Raw genomic sequence first — 19,002 nt, 5'->3', positions numbered from 1 at the left:
AAAAAAAAAAAAAATAAAATAAAAATGTCAGCATAAAGATCGTTCTCCTCTGCCATAGCTGTAACAGCTGTGGCAGAGAAGAACGATGTTACCCCATTGAATTCAATGGAGCCGGCAATACAGCCGGTTCCATTGAAAGCAATGGGCTGCCGGCGAGCGCGGGATGAATTTTCGGGAAGGGCTTAAAAATATAAGCCCTTACCTGAAAATCATCCTAAAATGTGTAAGAATAAAAAAAAAAAAAAAGTATACTCACCTTGTCCCTGCAGCCGGAGTTCAGCCGCGTCTGGCCGGCAGTTCTCCTGAACTGCACTGAGTAGTATTCAGTAGCCGGGGATTTAAAATCCCCGCCTGCTGAATGAGCTGCCTCTGATTGATTGGAGAGGCTGTGTCCAATCAGAGGCAGCTCTCACTCACACCCATTCATGAATTCATGAATGGGTGAGTGAGTGCTGCCTCTGATTGGCTCAGCGCAGGGACCAATCAGGGGCAGCTCTCAGCTGTCAATCAGAGGCAGCACTCACTCACCCATTCATGAATTCATGAATGGGTGTGATTGAGAGCTGCCTCTGATTGGTCAGGCTGTGACCAATCAGAGGCAGCTCATTCAGCAGGCGGGGATTTTAAATCCCCGGCTGCTGAATACTACACAGAGCAGTTCCGGAGAACTGCCGGCCAGATGCGGCTGAACTCCGGCTGCAGGGACAAGGTGAGTATATATTTTTTTTTACTCTTTACACATTTTTGGATGATTTTCAGGTAAGGGCCTATATTTTTAAGCCTTTCCCGAAAATTCATCCCGTGTTTGCCGGCAGCCCATTGCTTTCAATGGAGCCGGCTGTATTGCCGGCTCCATTGAATTCAATGGGCTAACATCGTTCTTCTCTGCCACAGCTGTTACAGCTGTGGCAGAGGAGAACGATCTTTATGCTGACTGTGCGGGGGGGGGGGGGGGGCACTCTTGCTGCTATTGTGGCTTAATAGTGGGACCTGGGAACTTGAGATGCAGCCCAACATGTAGCCCCTCGCTTGCCCTATCCGTTTCTGTGTCGTTCCCATCACTTTCTTGAATTTCCCAGATTTTCACAAATGAAAACCTTAGCGAGCATCGGCGATATACAAAAATGCTCGGGTCGCCCATTGACTTTAATGGGGTTTGTTACTCGAAACAAACCCTCGAGCATCACGGAAAGTTTGACTCGAGTAACGAGCACTCGAGCATTTTGGTGCTCGCTCATCTCTACAGGCCACAGCGAATTTGCAGTGAGAAAATCATGGCAAAAAAACAAAAACAAAAACAAAACACGTTTTTGTACCCGCAAAAATCTCACATCGCGGCCACTTGCGATGAAACCACGAAAGACCATAGGACTTTCTAATGTTAAAAACATGAAGAAAAAAAAAAAAGTTTGTGTGATGCGATAAACAAGGTGGCTCCATAGGGAAACATGCGCCAGCAAAGAAGAGAAAAAAAAAAAAAAAGAATCGACGCAAGATAGAGCATGCCGCAAATCTTTTTCTTGCAAGATAGTATCAGAAAACATCGCTAATGTGAAGGAACCCACTGGAAAGCGTGGGTTTCACAAACATGCGTTTTTTCCCCACATTTTCCCCAAAGAATAGAAAAATGTTTTTTTGAGCCAGTCATGGGTGTATATAAAGATAGTAAAAGAAAAAAAAAAAAAACACTTTATGCACCAATCCTGAGTTTGGCTTTAGAAAAATGTATTTGTGATTCCAGCCCATCTAAAAATATGAAATTGCACTGCCCCTAAAAGTCGGACAAATGCTATCTAAAGCTCTTTAAATGCAGTTACAAAATTCATCCCAATGATAATAGTATATGTGTGATAATAAAACAAATGATCCTCTCGAGCTGGCAGTCTAGTTAATATTAGTCAGATATAAGAAATGTATACACAAATGCTGATTTCTTGATTGGCTGTTAGCTAATCTGAATAGGTAGGACCTCAATATAAAGCATAAGAGTGCAGTGAAACAGCTTGAGCTCCCAAGATTTAAAAAATAAATAATTTTACAAAAAATTAACCAGCCTCGATTTGTTTCCGCCATCCTTTAACCCTTTGCAGTCCAATTTTGGATTCAGGGTTTCCTAGGGGGCTTTCTCTTTCTGCCATTACACAATGGCACCATCTGCTGGCTAGAGCCAGTACTGCGGTATGGGACATGCTGGAGAGGCCCCCCGACAACAGAGTGGCCAGTAATCTACAGTAAGAATATCCTGCCGGACGTCTTCCGACATCGGAGCTGTACAGCCTTCAATCAGAATGTCTTTAGACGTCAGACAGTGGATTGGAAAGGGTTAAGTCTGTAGCACAAGTGAAAATGAACGTTGCAAATATGTTATAGAAAAATGCATTTTTCTCGCCTGATCAGGCTGCGCCTCCTCCTCATGCACTGATCACTCACTCTGAATATGCTGCAGTGAATATAAAAAACTTTGGAGAACGGAGGGAAGGATATACTGGAGAGATGGGCAGAGAGAGACACAGACTCTGCTGCTGCTTCTATTAGAAACCTTTCAAACGTGCAGAATATTTCTGCTAGACACAATTTAATTTTCTAAGGATTTCTGCTCCATAAGCGCATGCATAATACATGCGGATTTTGGTGCATCTTACAGAAATATTTTACACACACACACCCCCACCCACCCACACACACCAGCTTATTGGTATTTTCATTAGACTTTCAGATGACAATGAAGCTCAGCTGCAATCACTGCCCATAGCTGTGCCAGAATATATGTAAAGGGAAAGAAAAAAAAAAAAAAGTCGCCAAGTTAGTAGCTTATGTATTACATTGCAGAATGTCATAGCTGCACTCTAACGCCACACAGTTGAGATTACTGACAAGCACTTTATTTTTATTTTCCAGTTACAGTAATTACTCTGCAATGTAGTATGTATTCACAAGAATCTTTGTTCACTTACTGTAGCCCTGTCCCCACGGAGGCTCATAGTCGAAATGAAGACACACCAACATGGATTTTGTAGCACAGGAAGCAGCTCATACAAATGAGAATTTCAAGCACACTGCCTTGGTAGAGTCCAACGCCTAACCCCCAAAATGCAAGGCTGGAGCAACAACTGCTGAGCCACAGGGCCTCCAATAAACCACTGCGCTACTCAAATTTACTTTGTCAGTATACTCAGAACCTTTTGAATAAACTGATTGGAAGATGCTGCAAAATACATAATACTTTGGGTTCCGTTCTGCTGTGCCATTCTAGAAGCAAGAAACAGTCACCCACTCGCTTAACTGATCTGTTTCATGACGCCACTGAACGGACCCCACTGACTACAATAAGATCTGTTCGGTTTCCACCTGGCGTTTTACAGGATGGAATAGCGCTGCAGGCTGGGTTATTGCTTCCTGTATTTTAACAGCAATAAGCCATGGAGGTTCCGCATGTGACCTCCATCGCTGATGTGACTAGGCCCTAAAATAACTCATTTTTCTTCGTGTTTGAGGATTTTCATTTAACCCAGATTTACTTCAACGCTCTTCTGTTTAGTAGAGTGACAGCTACACATACAATTAATTAGAAAACCATTATGAATTTCTGTAGAAATATTTTCAGACTTTTTTTCAATTGATGACCCATTACCTGCCGGATGGTGGTCTGCCGCTCGGCATCCCCATCCATCAGCTAATAGTCTAGTCTGCCATCACTGCAGCGGGCCTAACGTACCTCGGCAAGCAGAGGAGGAAGTGGGAGCATCGGCTACACTTTCATTGGAAGCAATGAGAGCACCAAAGTAAGCTTTGACACTCTCCTTGGCCATACTGCGATTCCAATGGGTGCACTGAGCTTCTATTACATTTCTTGCCCAGTACAAGATGTCAGAAAGTGGAGCCGGAAGTGGAACAGCAGTGCGGTACTCCCAATGATTTTAATGTGAGTGAAGCAAGTGCTCCCACTTCTTCACCTGTCTGCTGATGACAAAGCATTGGACAATCAGCTGATGAACAGGGTTCCGGAGCAGTGGACTACCGTCTATCTACTGATGACCTATCAGAGGATAGTTGTTCAGTTAAAAAAAAAACAAAAAAAAAAAAACACCCTTTAAAGTGTATGACATATTTTGTGTACTTATCCCTGCTGAACTTTCTAAGAATTAAATTTTACTACATTCAGTAAGTTATTAATGGGGTATTCCCAATATGGACCATTCCCACTTATTCATAACATACATGATGAAAATGTCTATTCCATTGTGGGTCTCATCACCAAGACCCCCCATAAGTGCTGAGACTTGGGGTCCTGTGTGTCCTCTTCTCATCCTCACTGCAACCCTTGCAGTGAGGAGATTGTATGCAGAAGTGGTAGAGCATGTGTGGTGCTGCTCTATTCATCTTCAGGGCTCAGTCACACGGGCACATCGGCACCCGTACACCGGCGCCGATGCGCCCGTGTGACTGACAGTTAGAAGACGGGCGTACCTGAAGACGACTGTCTCTCTCCAGCGCTAATGAAAGAACACATGACCGCCAATGGAGCCAGTCACATGTTCTTCCTCCCGGCGCTGCAGAGAGACGTCCATCTTCAGGTACGGCCGTCTGCTGGCTGCAGTAACACGGGCGCCAATGCGCCTGTGTGACTGAGCCCTCAAAGAGATTGCGGAAGACTGCCAATCACTTGTTCTCCACTCCAGGCACATATATATATATATATATATATATATATATATTACATTTGTTTTGCTTCTGTGTTTTACTACTCTTGCATTAAAAAAACCCCAACTTGTGTCACTGCATTCCAAGAGCTATAAACTTTTATATTTCCATGTAGTGAGTAGTATGAAGGCTTGTTTTTAGGATGAACTGCGGTATTGTTCTACTGCACCCTGAAGCTCTCCAAGTGTGACAACTCCTTCCAGCATTGTTGTGCCTTATACATGCGCCCAATATGAGGTTGTTTTAAAAGCGTCACTGCAAATTGTAAAAAACAGGATAAAGAGCGCCTCATGTGTATACCAGTTAGCAAGAACGGACAGGTAGCTAGTACCACTACTGCTCCCGTACAGCAATGTCAGCATGTCTAGAGAGCCCCAGCGGCTGCCGACTCCGGTCAACTGGCAGCAATATATATAGTGAAGATTAAGGCGATTCATTTGTCAGACTTAAGGTTCCAGACAAGGCGAGTATATACAGCTGTAGTTTAGAAACAGTAGTTAAAACAGAAATACATTTCACTATCAGAACCAATAGCTTTGTTAAGCCAGGTAATCAAAGACACCCAGCACTTATAAAGTCACTCAGTAGTCGCTAATCACGTCATTTGAGTAAGCGAAAATGGAAAGACTGCTGAACGGCTTGTTTGGTGTAAATACAAAAATCACTCAATCTCTGAGCAACTGCCAGTTTACAGTAAATGGATGGCGGTGACCAGAAGAGATCTCCGGCGTGCTCCATTATCCATTACCTGCCTAACCGCACAGAAGTGACAATCACTGGAACGGTTGTTGGGAGCAAAAGCACCCGACAGTCCTGAAGTGTAAAGTTACCTTAATTTAAACATAGGAAATCCAAACAAATTGCCGATTAAAGAATTATAAAATCTATAGGATTAAAAACTATATCAAATGTGCAAACACTGCTGCAATAATCAACACATGGAAAATAAAAGTGAAAATAAATGCATCTTAAAAAATAAACAAACTGTATGATCCATTTAAAATGCACATTAAAAGGTCGTTTCCCATCATATATGTTAAAAACAAAATCAGTATTAAAAAATGCCTGCAATTATTTCAGCCAATAGATGTCCTCATAGCTCGTTCACTACCCATAGTTAGTTCCAGTAATTCCTCTATCTACCAGTAGATGTCACTCACTCACTATTCAATATCTATCATAATACATAAGGCGGACTGCATCTAGACCAGAAAAAGGGACACCTAATAACCAACATCAGACACTTTGTTTAGGCCATCTGGCTGTAGAGTTTGGAGTTTATACATCCAGTAAGTTTCTCTTTTACACAGTGATGTAATCTACTTGTGCAAGATAAAAACCTATTGGAAGACTAAAAACAGTCTTTCCATCGTTTTTTAAGATCTAGTGTACAATGACTGAGGACTGCCTTAACCCCTTTTTGATGTCATACATATGTTGACTAGTTCCTCAGCTCCTGGGTGGTCCTTTCCACATACTGAAGACCACATCATCATTCTATAGAATAGTGAGCTACAATTCCAATAATAATAAAAGTATTTCCATTCCCCACAGGACTGAATGTTGTACGTGGTTTCTAATTAATAAACAGCACAGATGTTTGTTGCATTTAAAACTCTCTAAAATATTTATAAATTTGTGCATTTACCTGAAATATAAGCCCTGCTCTGGAAATAATCAACAACTGTAAAATAAATAAAAAAAGAATACATCACCTTAGTAGCGCTGTCATCTCTGGCACGTCTTCTTGCAGGTCCCGGCACTCTTCTGGACAGGGATTGAAAAATACCCCGCCTCCTGAAGCGCTGCCTCTAATTAGCTGAGCGCTGTGACCAATCAGAGGCAGCGCTTCAGGAGGCGGGGATTTTTCAATCCCCGTCCAGTAGAGCAGTAGAAGAAGAATCTTGAGACCGGCAAGAAGATGCGCCAGAGATGATAGCACTTCCCAGGTGATGTATTCTTTATTTTTTTTCTACAGTTATTAATTCAGGCCTTATATTTCAAGCCCCTCCCTCCCCCTGAAAATCCTCATCACGGAGAGTCACCACATGCCACTGCTGTGACAGCAGTGGCAGAGAATTGGGATCCTCACTCATTGATTTCAACGGGGCTGGTGATGAAGCCGCCAGCCCCATTGGAAACAATGGGCAAGATTGCAAAAAGAATGGTCATGCCGCAATTTTGTTTTAATGCTGCATCGCAAGCATTAGAACATTGCAAATGTGCATGGAGCCATTGGATTCATAATTTAGTGATTTCTCGCAGCCTTGGGAAATTGTGCGATTCCCTCGCAAGTGTGAAGCCACTCTAAATGTTCACATTGGTCTTGCAGAAACAATGTCCCTCGTTTGGGGGTCCTTTTAGAGTATACTGTATATCCATGCTCATTCAAGATATCTCTAAATTATCCCAACTGGTTACAACTATACTTGTCTACAGAATCACTTCCATTTAGCTTAAAGGGGTTGTCCCGCACCGAAACGGGTTTTTTTTTTATTCAATAGGCCCCCCGTTCGGCGCGAGACAAACCCAAGGGATGAGTTAAAAAAAAAAAAAAAAAAAGAAGAAGGTTTAGTACTTACCCGAATCCCCGCGCTGCGGCGACTTCTTACTTACCTTACCAAGATGGCCGCCGGGATCTTCACCCACGATGCACCGTGGGCTCTGTGCGGTCCATTGCCGATTCCAGCCTCCTGATTGGCTGGAATCGGCACACGTGACGGGGCGGAGCTACGAGGACCAGCTCTCCGGCACGAGCGGCCCCATTCACCAGGGAGAAGACCGGACTGCGCAAGCGCGTCTAATCGGGCGATTAGACGCTGAAATTAGACGGCACCATGGAGACGAGGACGCTAGCAACGGAGCAGGTAAGTGAATAACTTCTGTATGGCTCATATTTAATGCACGATGTATATTACAAAGTGCATTAATATGGCCATACAGAAGTGTATAGACCCACTTGCTATCGCGGGACAACCCCTTTAACTCCTCTCAAGCCGTTTAGCTTCATGTACTGCATCCCTAATAAATTTCTTTGTATAATCTTTATTAACCCCTTAATGACATGGGTCCTTCCACACACACCCCCCTCTCTCTCTTCATTTTCAGTTTTTTCTCCCAACTCCCTTCATTTTTAGTTTTTCTTCCTCACTTTCAAGAAAATCAATTTTTATTTGTCCATCAATGTAGCTGTCCGAGGGCTTTTTTTTTTTTGCGGGTAGAGTTGTATTTTTTTTTTTTTTTTTTTGTACCATTTACCCCATAGTGACCAAGTCTGTAACGCCGTAAAGGTTTTGCATATCCAAGCGATTCGGACATTGTTATTTCGCCACATATTGTACTTCATTTAGGTGGTAAAATTAGACAGATAGAATGTAGATTTGTTAAAAGGGCCAAAATTGGGAGAAGTTTGAAAAAGAAAAAAAAAGTCATTTTTTCACATTTTCATCTGCAATATCTCAAATATGTGCAAAAAATTAATGCAATTTAGAAGAGTAAAATTATATATTTGCAAAAATATGATTTTTTTAAGACAGGATTTTTTTTTTTTACAGAGCACATGAAAATGAGGATTTACACCCTAGCCCTAATCTTATGTCCGTATGCACAACGGGGCTCAAAAGGAAAAGAGCAGCCAGTAGCTTTCAGAACAGACATTTTGCTTGAAGGTGCATTGTAGTTAGTACAAGTTAGCCCCATAGCTCACTTGTATGACCCTTGAGCTGCCAAAATAATAGAGAACCACGTGACCAAGAACAATGTACCGCGGCCCCCGATGAGATCCCCAGACTTTCGGCTACACTTGGTAGCCAGGAGATTTTAAATTAGCACAGCAATCCCTGGCTTTTGTGCAGGCACCTGCCACCTAGGCAACAGGTGCATGCACAAAAGCTTGTAGTAAGGTTCGCAGATAAATCCGCGGGCCTTAGGTACGTAATTTCATCTCCCCTCACAGATATTTCTCTGCTCTCGACTACACATGGTAGCCGTGAGCCAGAGAGATTTTAAATTTCATGGGCCGCGAGCCCTTCTACGTACGCAACCGACGTATAACCTCTGGCGCGCGTGTGCAGAGCCGGAGTCAGGTCCGGGAAGGAGCAAAGCGTCGCGGAGGACGGGGGCGAGTACTTTCAGCTCCCCTTATGGATCCAATCCATGAGGGGAGCTGAATCTTCAACTTCTATCTACTTTTCTTACACTTTTATATGATCAGGAGCTTCCCGTGACCCCCCATGACAGCTTCAGACTGTTATACAATGAATCAAAGTCAATCAGCAGCACCAAAAACACTGAGAGTGTGGAGGAAATTCTTATACTCGCCGTGCACGCCACCCGGATCCTGGACACACAGGGATCCCAGAGTAATGGAAGATAAATGGCTTTTGCGGATAACAGCACAGGCATCCAGGGAATAATTGAAGAGTAGGTAGGTCACTTGGTATCCATTATTTATTCACAGGAAAGTGCCCAGTATGAACAGTAGCATAGCGACGTTTCGACAGCTGGTACGCTGTCTTTGTCAAGTGTGGTGGAACATTTTTATCTTTTGAGCAGCAGAGAGAGCAAACATAAGTCCAGGTGATCAGCAAATGGGCTTCATGGAGACCACAATGTATTGGCCTGCACTGGCTACAAGTCCTACCCATTGTGCCATGGAGCACATGACCAATGGTATTCTGCGGCCAGAAGGCTTTTGACCACCAGGATTTCATTTTTTAGGTGGTCCTATCTAGTCAAGTGAAGGAAGATAATGAGTTTGCTGTTGCACAGTGGTGTGCATTTAAAGGACATTTGGTTGGGTATATTTCTTTCTGCTACCCTGGAGGGGATTGAAAGAGCTTTTTTACTGTTTGGTTCGGGTTGAAGTTTATTGTAGTTAGTACAAGAACTCCTCCTTGGCAGTGGAGCATCTTGTTGGCAAGGGTAAAAAAAAATGCCTGATTTACCATCATGCCTATTGGCATATGATGGTTTGGCAATGGGTTCAGTTTTTCAAGACAATTTTAATGTTTAATATTTTTTTATTGCTCCTTGGCATGGTTTGGTTACTTTATTTAAATGTCACTAAGCATCAGCTTCCAATAAAGTCATTTCAATGTCTTTAATTTAGTGGTCCCCTGAAGTTATTCTTCCTATCCCTCCCAGTATTCTGCTAGTTATCTCCCTGCAGTCTCAAGTGAGTCCTGAAAGGAAGTCAACTGACAGCTACGTCAAGTATGTAGACAGCTTTAGTTTATTCAGACGACCGTATATAGGCCGGGTATTCACGCCCAGCTGATATGCGGCGTCCCTCTCTGCAGGGGAAAAAGGCTGGAAGTCGGGAGGAGTGCACTCAGCTCCCGCCCCCTCTCTGCCTCCTGTCCACCCCCTTTCCACCCCTCAGCACTATTTGCAATAAAAGGGGCAGGATGGGGCGGGGCTAAGTTCCGGGACTTAGCTCTGCCCGTCCCACCCCCTCCCATTGCAAATAGTGCCGAGGGGCGGAAAGGGGGTGGAGAAGGGGCGGGAGTTCAGTGCCTTGTTCCCGGCTCTTCCAGCCTCCCCCCCTGCAGAGAGGGACACTGTATATCAGCCGGACGTGAAAACCCGGCCGATATATGGTCATCTGAATAAGCCCTTAGATACATAGTTGTTTATCTCATTTTGAAGCAGCTTAACATTGATTTTGTACTTTTGGATTTACATTGTGGAATCTAAGCAGCATATAGTTTACAGATAATTTTTAGCTCATTGAGAGCTGTACAAATATTGATAAGTAGGAAGCAGTAGCTGTGGCCGCAGGCAGCCAAATCTATGCAAATTATATATGGCGGTAATGGAGGGAGGGCATTTTGAAGTAAAAAAAAAGGTTCTGACCTTTATGAAAGGTTAAATGAAATATATAATAAAGACCTTTGTTACATTTTGCTGCATGTCATATAGCATTGGGAAGTGAGGGGGAGGTTGAGCGCACAAGCAAAATTGCAGAAACTAAAAGCATGCAAATGTTTCCCTTGTACGACTGAAATTAATAATCCAAGATGCAGAGTAGCAGTGCTATTAAACCACCGCTTTTACCTTCATTATTCTCATCTTTCTTCTTTGTAGTTGATGGTTTTTGAGTGACAGTTGAACCTAGGATTAGATAAATAAGGCTTTGACAGGTGGGTTTTTCTACTTAAATTCAGAGGCCATGTCATCTTTTTGCATATATTTTACAAAGTTCTTGCTCCCAAAATTATACACGAGAATCAAATAGGATCTTTTCAGTAATCTGATTGGTTACATTTTTTTTTTTTAACAGTTTTTCACATTCCACAGATTACTCTTGTACTTTTGGAAGACAAGCATGAAGGTAGCTTCCAGTCATGCAAATAAAGTTTAGATATGAAGTAGTATATAAAAACCTGAGCGTCACACGTCTGAGTTTGGAGTTTAATTATTCAGATTTTTACATACATGTAGAGCCAGAACCAAGGGGGAAAAAAAAAGTATTAGAGAAAATAACTAAAATCAACCCTACATTTGTAAATGCATCTCACAGGGTTCAGAGGACGCAATTAAAATTTAGGAAGCAGCATTAGCATACAGCACTAGGTCGTATCCGCAGATGTAAAGAATAATTAAGCCCATTTTTAATAATGTCTTTCCAAATGAATTCAAATTATATTGAAAGTGAACCAAATGTCCATCAATTTTTGGTTTTTCAATCATTTTGAACATATTCTGAGGGTTTAGTTATTCTTATAAATATTACCCAAAGACCAGTAGAGTTCAGCTTTACCTCCAGTTTCAGTCTCTTTCTCCTTTGTTGTTGCTGTACTCTGAGTAACCATTCCTGATGTCAAAAAATGTGTTAGTATTAAATACCTGATGGTAGCTGCATTTTTAGTAAGACAGACACACACAAAAAACAAACAAACAAAACAAAAAAACACAACTCTTGTTAGTGCAACCAACGGTGGCCAAGCAGTGTAAGACAAAAAAAGGTTTGTATATGCTGTACACAGATTTTCACTTTTAAAACCCATATAATATCCTCAGACAGGGGTCATCTTGCTGTCTAAATGACGGTTCTAAAGTTTGTTTTGTATTAGATTATTAGTCACTTCTCTATATGCAGCCCTTCCAAACCATGGACCTGCCAATAGCTTAGATGCCAGTCACTGTTGACCATGGCCTCTAAGGGATTAAGTAGCCTAGATTGGAATTAAAACATTGGGTGTTTGTTACAGCCGACAGTCTGTACATGGCTGGATGCAATCTTCTACTGCATGGAGAGCGCACATGGCACGTGCTTCTTGCCTGCAGTCATAGACATGGACACTGTGCTAAGGCTGCCTGTCGAAAACCGCAGGCAGCACCCCTCAATGAGCTAGCCGCTAGGCAAGGCCCGACCCGGTCTGTAACAGACCTGAGGGGCGCCGAATCCGGAGGCTCCCTGTGCGAGTATTTCTTCCACATGAAGGATACTACAGGCATCAGCACGGCCGGAGCCATGCTGCAATTAGTTTGCAAGACGAGATCTTCTCCGGCTGGATGCCTGTAAGGAGAGCACACATAATACGTGGCTCTGGCCGACTCCTCTCCACGTGTCATTGTGCACACGAACACTGCGCCAAGGCTTCCTGCAGGGAACTGCAGGAGGGGCAACCGGAGAGGTACCAACAGGCAAGGCTCCACCCGATAAGCGATGAGTCCGGGAACTCCCTGTGCGGGTACTAATTCCAAGTGGAGGGTGCCACAGATCTCAGCAAGACCGGAGCCATGCTGGCAATAAGTTTGAGCACAGTCGTTTGTAAAGATATTCTCCGTCCAGATGTAATCTCGTACCATAGCGAGAGCGCACATAGTATGTGGCTCTGGCCGGCCCCTGACCGCATGTCATCCTACGGACACTGCGCTAAGAATCCCTACGGGGAACTGCAGGAGGGCAACAGGCAAGGCTCAACGTGTATTCTTTGTTGGATGCAAATCTTGTCGTGTGGTGAGAGCACACGTGATATGTGGCTCTGGCCAGCCCCTGTCCACGTGTCATCCTAGACTCCAACACTGCGGTACGGCTGGCTGCAGGGAACTGCAGGAGGGGCAATAGGGAAGCTACCGATAGGGTAGGCTCAACCCGGTCTGGAGCAGGCAGAAGGTACCACAGGTCAAATAAGTCGAACGCCGTTCGCCACACAAGCACCTGCAGTTCGGTGTAAATCTCGTACTGTGCGCAGGTACTCTTGCCCGTATGGGAGGAACCACTGGTCTCAGTAGGACCAGAATCACGCTAAGGTTCACTGTATTCGCCCTCCTGAGTAGGGGTAGATTGGAGAGTAATACTACTCCATCAACCTGCAGGAAGAGGTGGAGCCATGGCGCCAAGAATGGGACACCTAGCCATTGGTGAGGGGGTGCGGGGAACACGAATGGTGCAAACACCATACAACGCATGGCAGCCAATACATACATCCCCATGGTGGCACCAACCAAGCCATGTGACCGCTTACAGAACACGCCTGACTACATAGAAACCGCTGCGTAGTGGCTACCCCAACCAGCAGCCGGGCCATACCTTAAAAGCCGCACGGCAGCTGGTCTATACCGTAGAGCCTTCTCCACATCAAAAACCGCACGGCAGCTGGACTATACCACATTAAGCCGCATAGTAAAAACACAACGTGCTTTTTAATGGTAGGTGAGCAACAAGCCCGGATTGGACACGAACCCACAATCCCTGACTTAGGATACCAGTGCCTTATCATTAGGCAACTGGGGCTACATGCACTCATGCAGCACTAGGTCGTATCCGCAGATGTAAAGAATAATTAAGCCCATTTTTAATAATGTCTTTCCAAATGAATTCAAATTATATTGAAAGTGAAGCAAATGTCCATCAATTTTTGGTTTTTCAATCATTTTGAACATATTCTGAGGGTTTAGTTATTCTTATAAATATTACCCAAAGACCAGTAGAGTTCAGCTTTACCTCCAGTTTCAGTCTCTTTCTCCTTTGTTGTTGCTGTACTCTGAGTAACCATTCCTGATGTCAAAAAATGTGTTAGTATTAAAATACCTGCTGGTAGCTGCATTTTTAGTAAGACAGACACACACAAAAAACAAACAAACAAAAAAAACACAACTCTTGTTAGTGCAACCAACGGTGGCCAAGCAGTGTAAGACAAAAAAAGGTTTGTATATGCTGTACACAGATTTTCACTTTTAAAACCCATATAATATCCTCAGACAGGGGTCATCTTGCTGTCTAAATGACGGTTCTAAAGTTTGTTTTGTATTAGATTATTAGTCACTTCTCTATATGCAGCCCTTCCAAACCATGGACCTGTCAATAGCTTAGATGCCAGTCACTGTTGACCATGGCCTCTAAGGGATTAAGTAGCCTAGATTGGAATTAAAACATTGGGTGTTTGTTACAGCCGACACTCACTGGTGAGGGTGAAGGCACAGAATATAACCATTTTGTATCTGCACATTGGATAGTAACAACCAACTCGCCTATCATGAGATTGTGTTTTATGCTTAAGGAATCTTTCCTACAGGGCGATATATGGCGCAACCGCGTTGTGGAATACGCCCTACTGTGGAATAAATAAGCACCAAAACTTGCACTGCTAATGTGCGGAATTCCAGGACTACATACTCTTCAATGCTATTACAGAATATTCTGTCACATGTGAAAAGGTCAATAAAAGGAGCTTTCCCACATCTTAAAATTGCTTCACAGCCCCTCTGTCATATTTCCTGGTTGTCATTGACCAGGAAATATGACAGCTGCAGCCAATCACTGGCTATAGAAGGTCGCTGCTGTATGCTGTGATTGGCTGCAGCAATCACATGTCCTGGTCAGCGGTAACTAGGAAGGACAGAGGGGCTTTAGAGCAATTTTGAGTTGTGCGAAAACCCTATTAAAGAGGTTTGTTCAGGACTAGATAAAAGGGGTCTACAGTTTTTCCAGAAACAGCACAACATCTATCCATCGGGCAGGTCTGGTATTGCATCTCATTCCCATTCAAGTGACTGCAGCCGAACTGCAATACAAGGCATGGCCCATGAACAGACATGGTGCCGATTCTGAAGACAAAGCAGAGCCTTTATTCTAATTCTAGACAAACCCCTTTACGGTCTTTTAACAATTTTTGAAGCCAGTCTTTGTATATTTTCAATCTTATTGTAGGTGAAGTATCCAGAGATGAACATAATAGGGCACACTTACTCATACTGTTTAGTAGTTAAGACAGTGTAAAGCGATGCATTTTTGGACAGTTTAGTCCAATCTATCACTATTGCACATACTGCATGATAAATCTGTTGTATCTATTGTCTAATTTTAAAATTTGCATCACCTAGTTAACTTAGTTTACAGAAAAATTTTGGTGCAATTTGGTCACATGAGGTCACGTTCGGAAAGTGTCAAAAACACAAATGTATGGCATGTAAGCCAGTTTTGGGCACAAGTTGAGCGACAATTCTGTTGCATTTAGTTCGGCAAGGGAATCTCCAAGTGGGACAAAATTTCAACAGCAGAAAATTTGCTCCAAATTTTGGTGGAGATCTACATCAAAATCCACATGTGTTACATGCGGTTTTTGAAGCAGATTTTGGTATCATTTTGTTGTAAATGTGCTTCAGTCCCTTCATAAATCTGCATCTATTTATAGGGTTTACGTATTCTTTTAAATATTTTCCAATAGGGTTGAGTTTTACCTCCAGCTTCAGTCTCTTTCTCCTTTGTGGTTGCTGGGCTTGGAGTAACCATTCCTGATGTCAAAGAGTAGGTGTTAGTAACAGGTTAAGAGTTTCAGTGTTCACTCTTTTCAATCCAATTTTGGATTTAGGGTTTCCTAGGGAAACCTATCTGCCGATATAAAACAGGACCATCTGCTGGCTAAAGCCAGTACTTCAGTATGTGATGTATCGGCGAGGCTTCGATAGCAGAGCTGCTGGTAATATACAGTAAGAAGACCCTGTCAGATGTTTTCCAACATCTGAGCTGTACAGGCTTCAAATCAGAGTGTCTGAAGATGTCCAACAGGGGATTGAAAAGAGTTAAAATACCTTCAGGGTTATCTGCACGTTACATAATTAGTAATACAGACACACAAAAAGATGTTCGTTCACGCAAACATAGCCAAGCAGAGTTACCTTTTTTTAGTAGGATATTAAAAAAAAGTTGGGGCAGGTTTATTAATAGCGTCCAAGATTTGGAGTTTACAGACATATACAATACGGGCAGAAGATGTACCAAATTTATCACAGTGGCGCATGCTGTGTGATATATTTGACATACCTTGCTAGACACTTTCTATTCCTTACCACTGTACTTAACTGACTTACACTGCTTTTCTGTGCTAAAATAATGGTGCCCCTTAGCCACACCTCATTTCAGACACTTTTTAAAAAAAAAAAAAAAAAACAACCGAGGCACAAAAATTCTAAGATACATAAAGCTGGCAAATGACACGTATGCCTGTATCCAGGCGTAAAAATTGAACCATAATTCTGGCACCTATTAAGGGTATGACTAGCAAGATGTCATTTCCGCAGTGGAAAAATATGCCAATTTTGCCATGGATTTGTGTCAAAACCAGATAGTTACGTGCAGATACCCCACTCACTGGAAGGGTTAATATCCGTGCTGAAAATCTGCAGCACAGGTCAATTTATGTTGCGGTAACATGTAAAATGAGACTTTTTGACATTGCTTTTATAGATGCACACTCAACATGTTTTTAAATACTTCTTTCAAAAATTATTTTTCAGTTTCTGGTGCCAGAGATCATCCTCTTGGATTTTTCTAAGCTATGCTGCTTTTCCAAATACCTGGCGATACGGCGGATTCTCATTTTGGCTGTCAGAACAGAGAATGCGATACTCAGAGGATTCTGCATTACTTTACATTTAGAAAAAGTGAACTGCAGTTTATTTTTCTGGGAAAAAAGGGGTTAAAAATCCCTTTATTAATGCCATGATATTAGAAATCATTAGGGATATCAAACCTATTAACGTACTTTTACGTTAAATCGGTAAACCGTTTCCCTACCATGAGATAGACCTACATTTGGCTTCATTCTCCAGCGTAATTCTAACTGTGGAGTTTGATGTGGAATTGCAGGCCGGTACTAAACAATTCTTAATCTGTATTAAAATCCACAGGTAGCCTTTAGATTTTGGTACAGAACACTGCAGCTTGCGGTGCATTGTGCAGCAGGTCTCCAAAACTTCGACTTTGTCACTAACATACTAAAAAGAACAGGGCCCATAACAGAACCCTGGGAAACACAACATGTAACCAGTCTCTCTAGAATGTACACCATTCACAGACTGCGATATCTTCTACCCAACTACAAATTCAATTAAATATTCAGGGATTTGGATCACATTGCCAAGAACGTATCTATGAACTATTTATGTAGTATTTTATCAAAAAGCTTTTTGCTGAAATCGGAATAGTTGGAACCAAGATTCTAAGAATGTGACTATTTTCAAATTATCAATGAATGAAGACAATGGGGACGATTAATGAAACCGTCTAAAATACCAAAGCCAATCGCAGGACAGTTTTCATTTCTCATTGTGCTCTTGAAAAATGAAGGCAGCTCTGTGATTGGGTGCTATTCGTAACAGACAGTTTCTGCTTCCACCGCACCACCGGAGGGGTGTGGTGGAAGCAGGCTGAACCGGATAGACATTGCCTCCTTTCAGCTCAACATACTATATTACTCCCATTCATCACAGTAATGAGTGCCAAGCGCTCTACCACCTTCACAAGATACTCCATATCCTACTGAAGATACAGAAGGTAGAGAGAAAAATCTTAACAGCAGAGGCAGGCATTAGCATATAACTTGTACTTTACACAACAGCCCCGAGCAGGGTGCCCTGAGGTGAAGTGTGAAAGGGTGCCCCCACCGTAAAAAAACAAGCACTCATTTTATATGCATTTAAGGTGCCAACACACAAGATACACCCATATTTGAACAATGGAGACCTGTCTGAAGTGACAGACACACTGAGTAAAGAGTAGAGCTTCGTTACCCTTTTCTCCTGAAGTGAATGAAATAAATTAAACACAATATATAGGTCTGTAAGCTGGTTAATAACGTTTTCCATGGAATTATTTCATAAAGAGACTCATCTGTGCCTGTAGATTCCATTGTTCAGCTCTAAGTTTCCTATTCCGCCCAGAATTTTACTAAAGAAATATTGCAGAATGCTGCACCACTTTGTTCAGAGTATTGGATTAGATCTGTGACAGAGGCTCAGTGCAGAGCCTCCAAAAACAGATATGAATAGACCCCAATACCCAAATTCTGCTGGCAATATTTTTTAATAGTAACTAAAAATCTATTTTCGAGCATCAGAATACAAGTTAAAAGGGGTTGCCAGAGTATAAAAAGTAAAACAAAGAGCTGGGCATGTAATAGAACAAGCAGTACTTGCCTCTTTCCCCAGGGACCAGCAGAACCAGTCATTTTTTTTTTTTTTTTTCTTCCCAACCCCTTTTAAATATATTTACACTGCTACATTCCCTATTCTTTAGTCGAGGTTCAAATTCAACTAACACTAAAAACAGCACCATGATGGAAACCGGAGAGGCCCCATAATATTCTTTGAGGTCCGTTGGACGCAATTGGTGTCAGTAATGTGCCTTGTATTTTTGCATTTCTGTTCCTATAAGGGAACAGAGAAACGGAAATGCCAACGCAGATATGAATCCGTCTTACGTCATAAAATACCGCGCTTGAGTCTTCTAGTAGGGTGTATCTTATAGTTTGCAAAATACATAAATACTGTAAAATAAGCTGCATTAAGCAGTTACTCAGCTCGTACAGCATTTGAGCTGACTTAGATATAAACAGCAGAGTGATGCAGCAAAGGTAGCCAGTAAGGGAAAAGGTTTGTAGCCAGGTCAGGTTTTGTATGGATAGGCATTTTGAAGTAGTGATTTTCGAAGTGCGCTTAAAACTAATAATGTCAGGTGCATGTTTCATAGAAAGGGGTAGTGAGTACCAAAGAAAGTGTGCAGAATAGAAGTTCTGCAGTCGGTAGTATGTAGCAATCGAGGATGGAAGTTGTTGATCACTGTAGGGCATTTTAAAAGAACGAGAAGGAAAAACAAAAAGGAAAGAACTACCCCCACCAAAAAAAAAACAAAAACAAAAAAAAAAAAACTGTGCCACTTACCTTTACTGGACTTCGCAGGATGTAATGACATGGTCTACTACACGAACCCATAGCTAGATGGAGACCAAACACACTCTTTTGGACTCCATCTGACTAATGGGCCACTATAGACAGTTTCAGGATGTAAGTTGG

General features: G+C 42.4%; 2 protein-coding genes across 2 annotated transcripts in view; both read right to left on the bottom strand.

Moving 5' to 3' along the window:
* Positions 1–19,002, bottom strand: part of LOC136625751 (C4b-binding protein alpha chain-like) — a 603,882-nt gene that overhangs the window by 213,249 nt on the left and 371,631 nt on the right. The gene's annotated exons all lie outside the window — the stretch shown is intronic.
* The window catches only part of LOC136625754 (membrane cofactor protein-like), a 74,624-nt gene that overhangs the window by 18,987 nt on the left and 36,635 nt on the right, over positions 1–19,002 (bottom strand). Inside the window, exons 8-11 of the mRNA XM_066600221.1 lie at positions 15,391–15,444; positions 13,655–13,708; positions 11,465–11,518; positions 10,759–10,815 (exon numbers count right to left, since the gene is read on the bottom strand). Coding sequence (XP_066456318.1) covers positions 10,759–10,815; positions 11,465–11,518; positions 13,655–13,708; positions 15,391–15,444 — 219 coding nt within the window. The remainder of the gene's footprint in view (positions 1–10,758; positions 10,816–11,464; positions 11,519–13,654; positions 13,709–15,390; positions 15,445–19,002) is intronic.

This window comes from Eleutherodactylus coqui, chromosome 4 (genome assembly GCF_035609145.1).
Source record: "Eleutherodactylus coqui strain aEleCoq1 chromosome 4, aEleCoq1.hap1, whole genome shotgun sequence".
In the NCBI taxonomy this organism is placed as follows: domain Eukaryota; kingdom Metazoa; phylum Chordata; class Amphibia; order Anura; family Eleutherodactylidae; genus Eleutherodactylus; species Eleutherodactylus coqui.
This window is presented reverse-complemented; position numbering and strand designations above follow the sequence as displayed.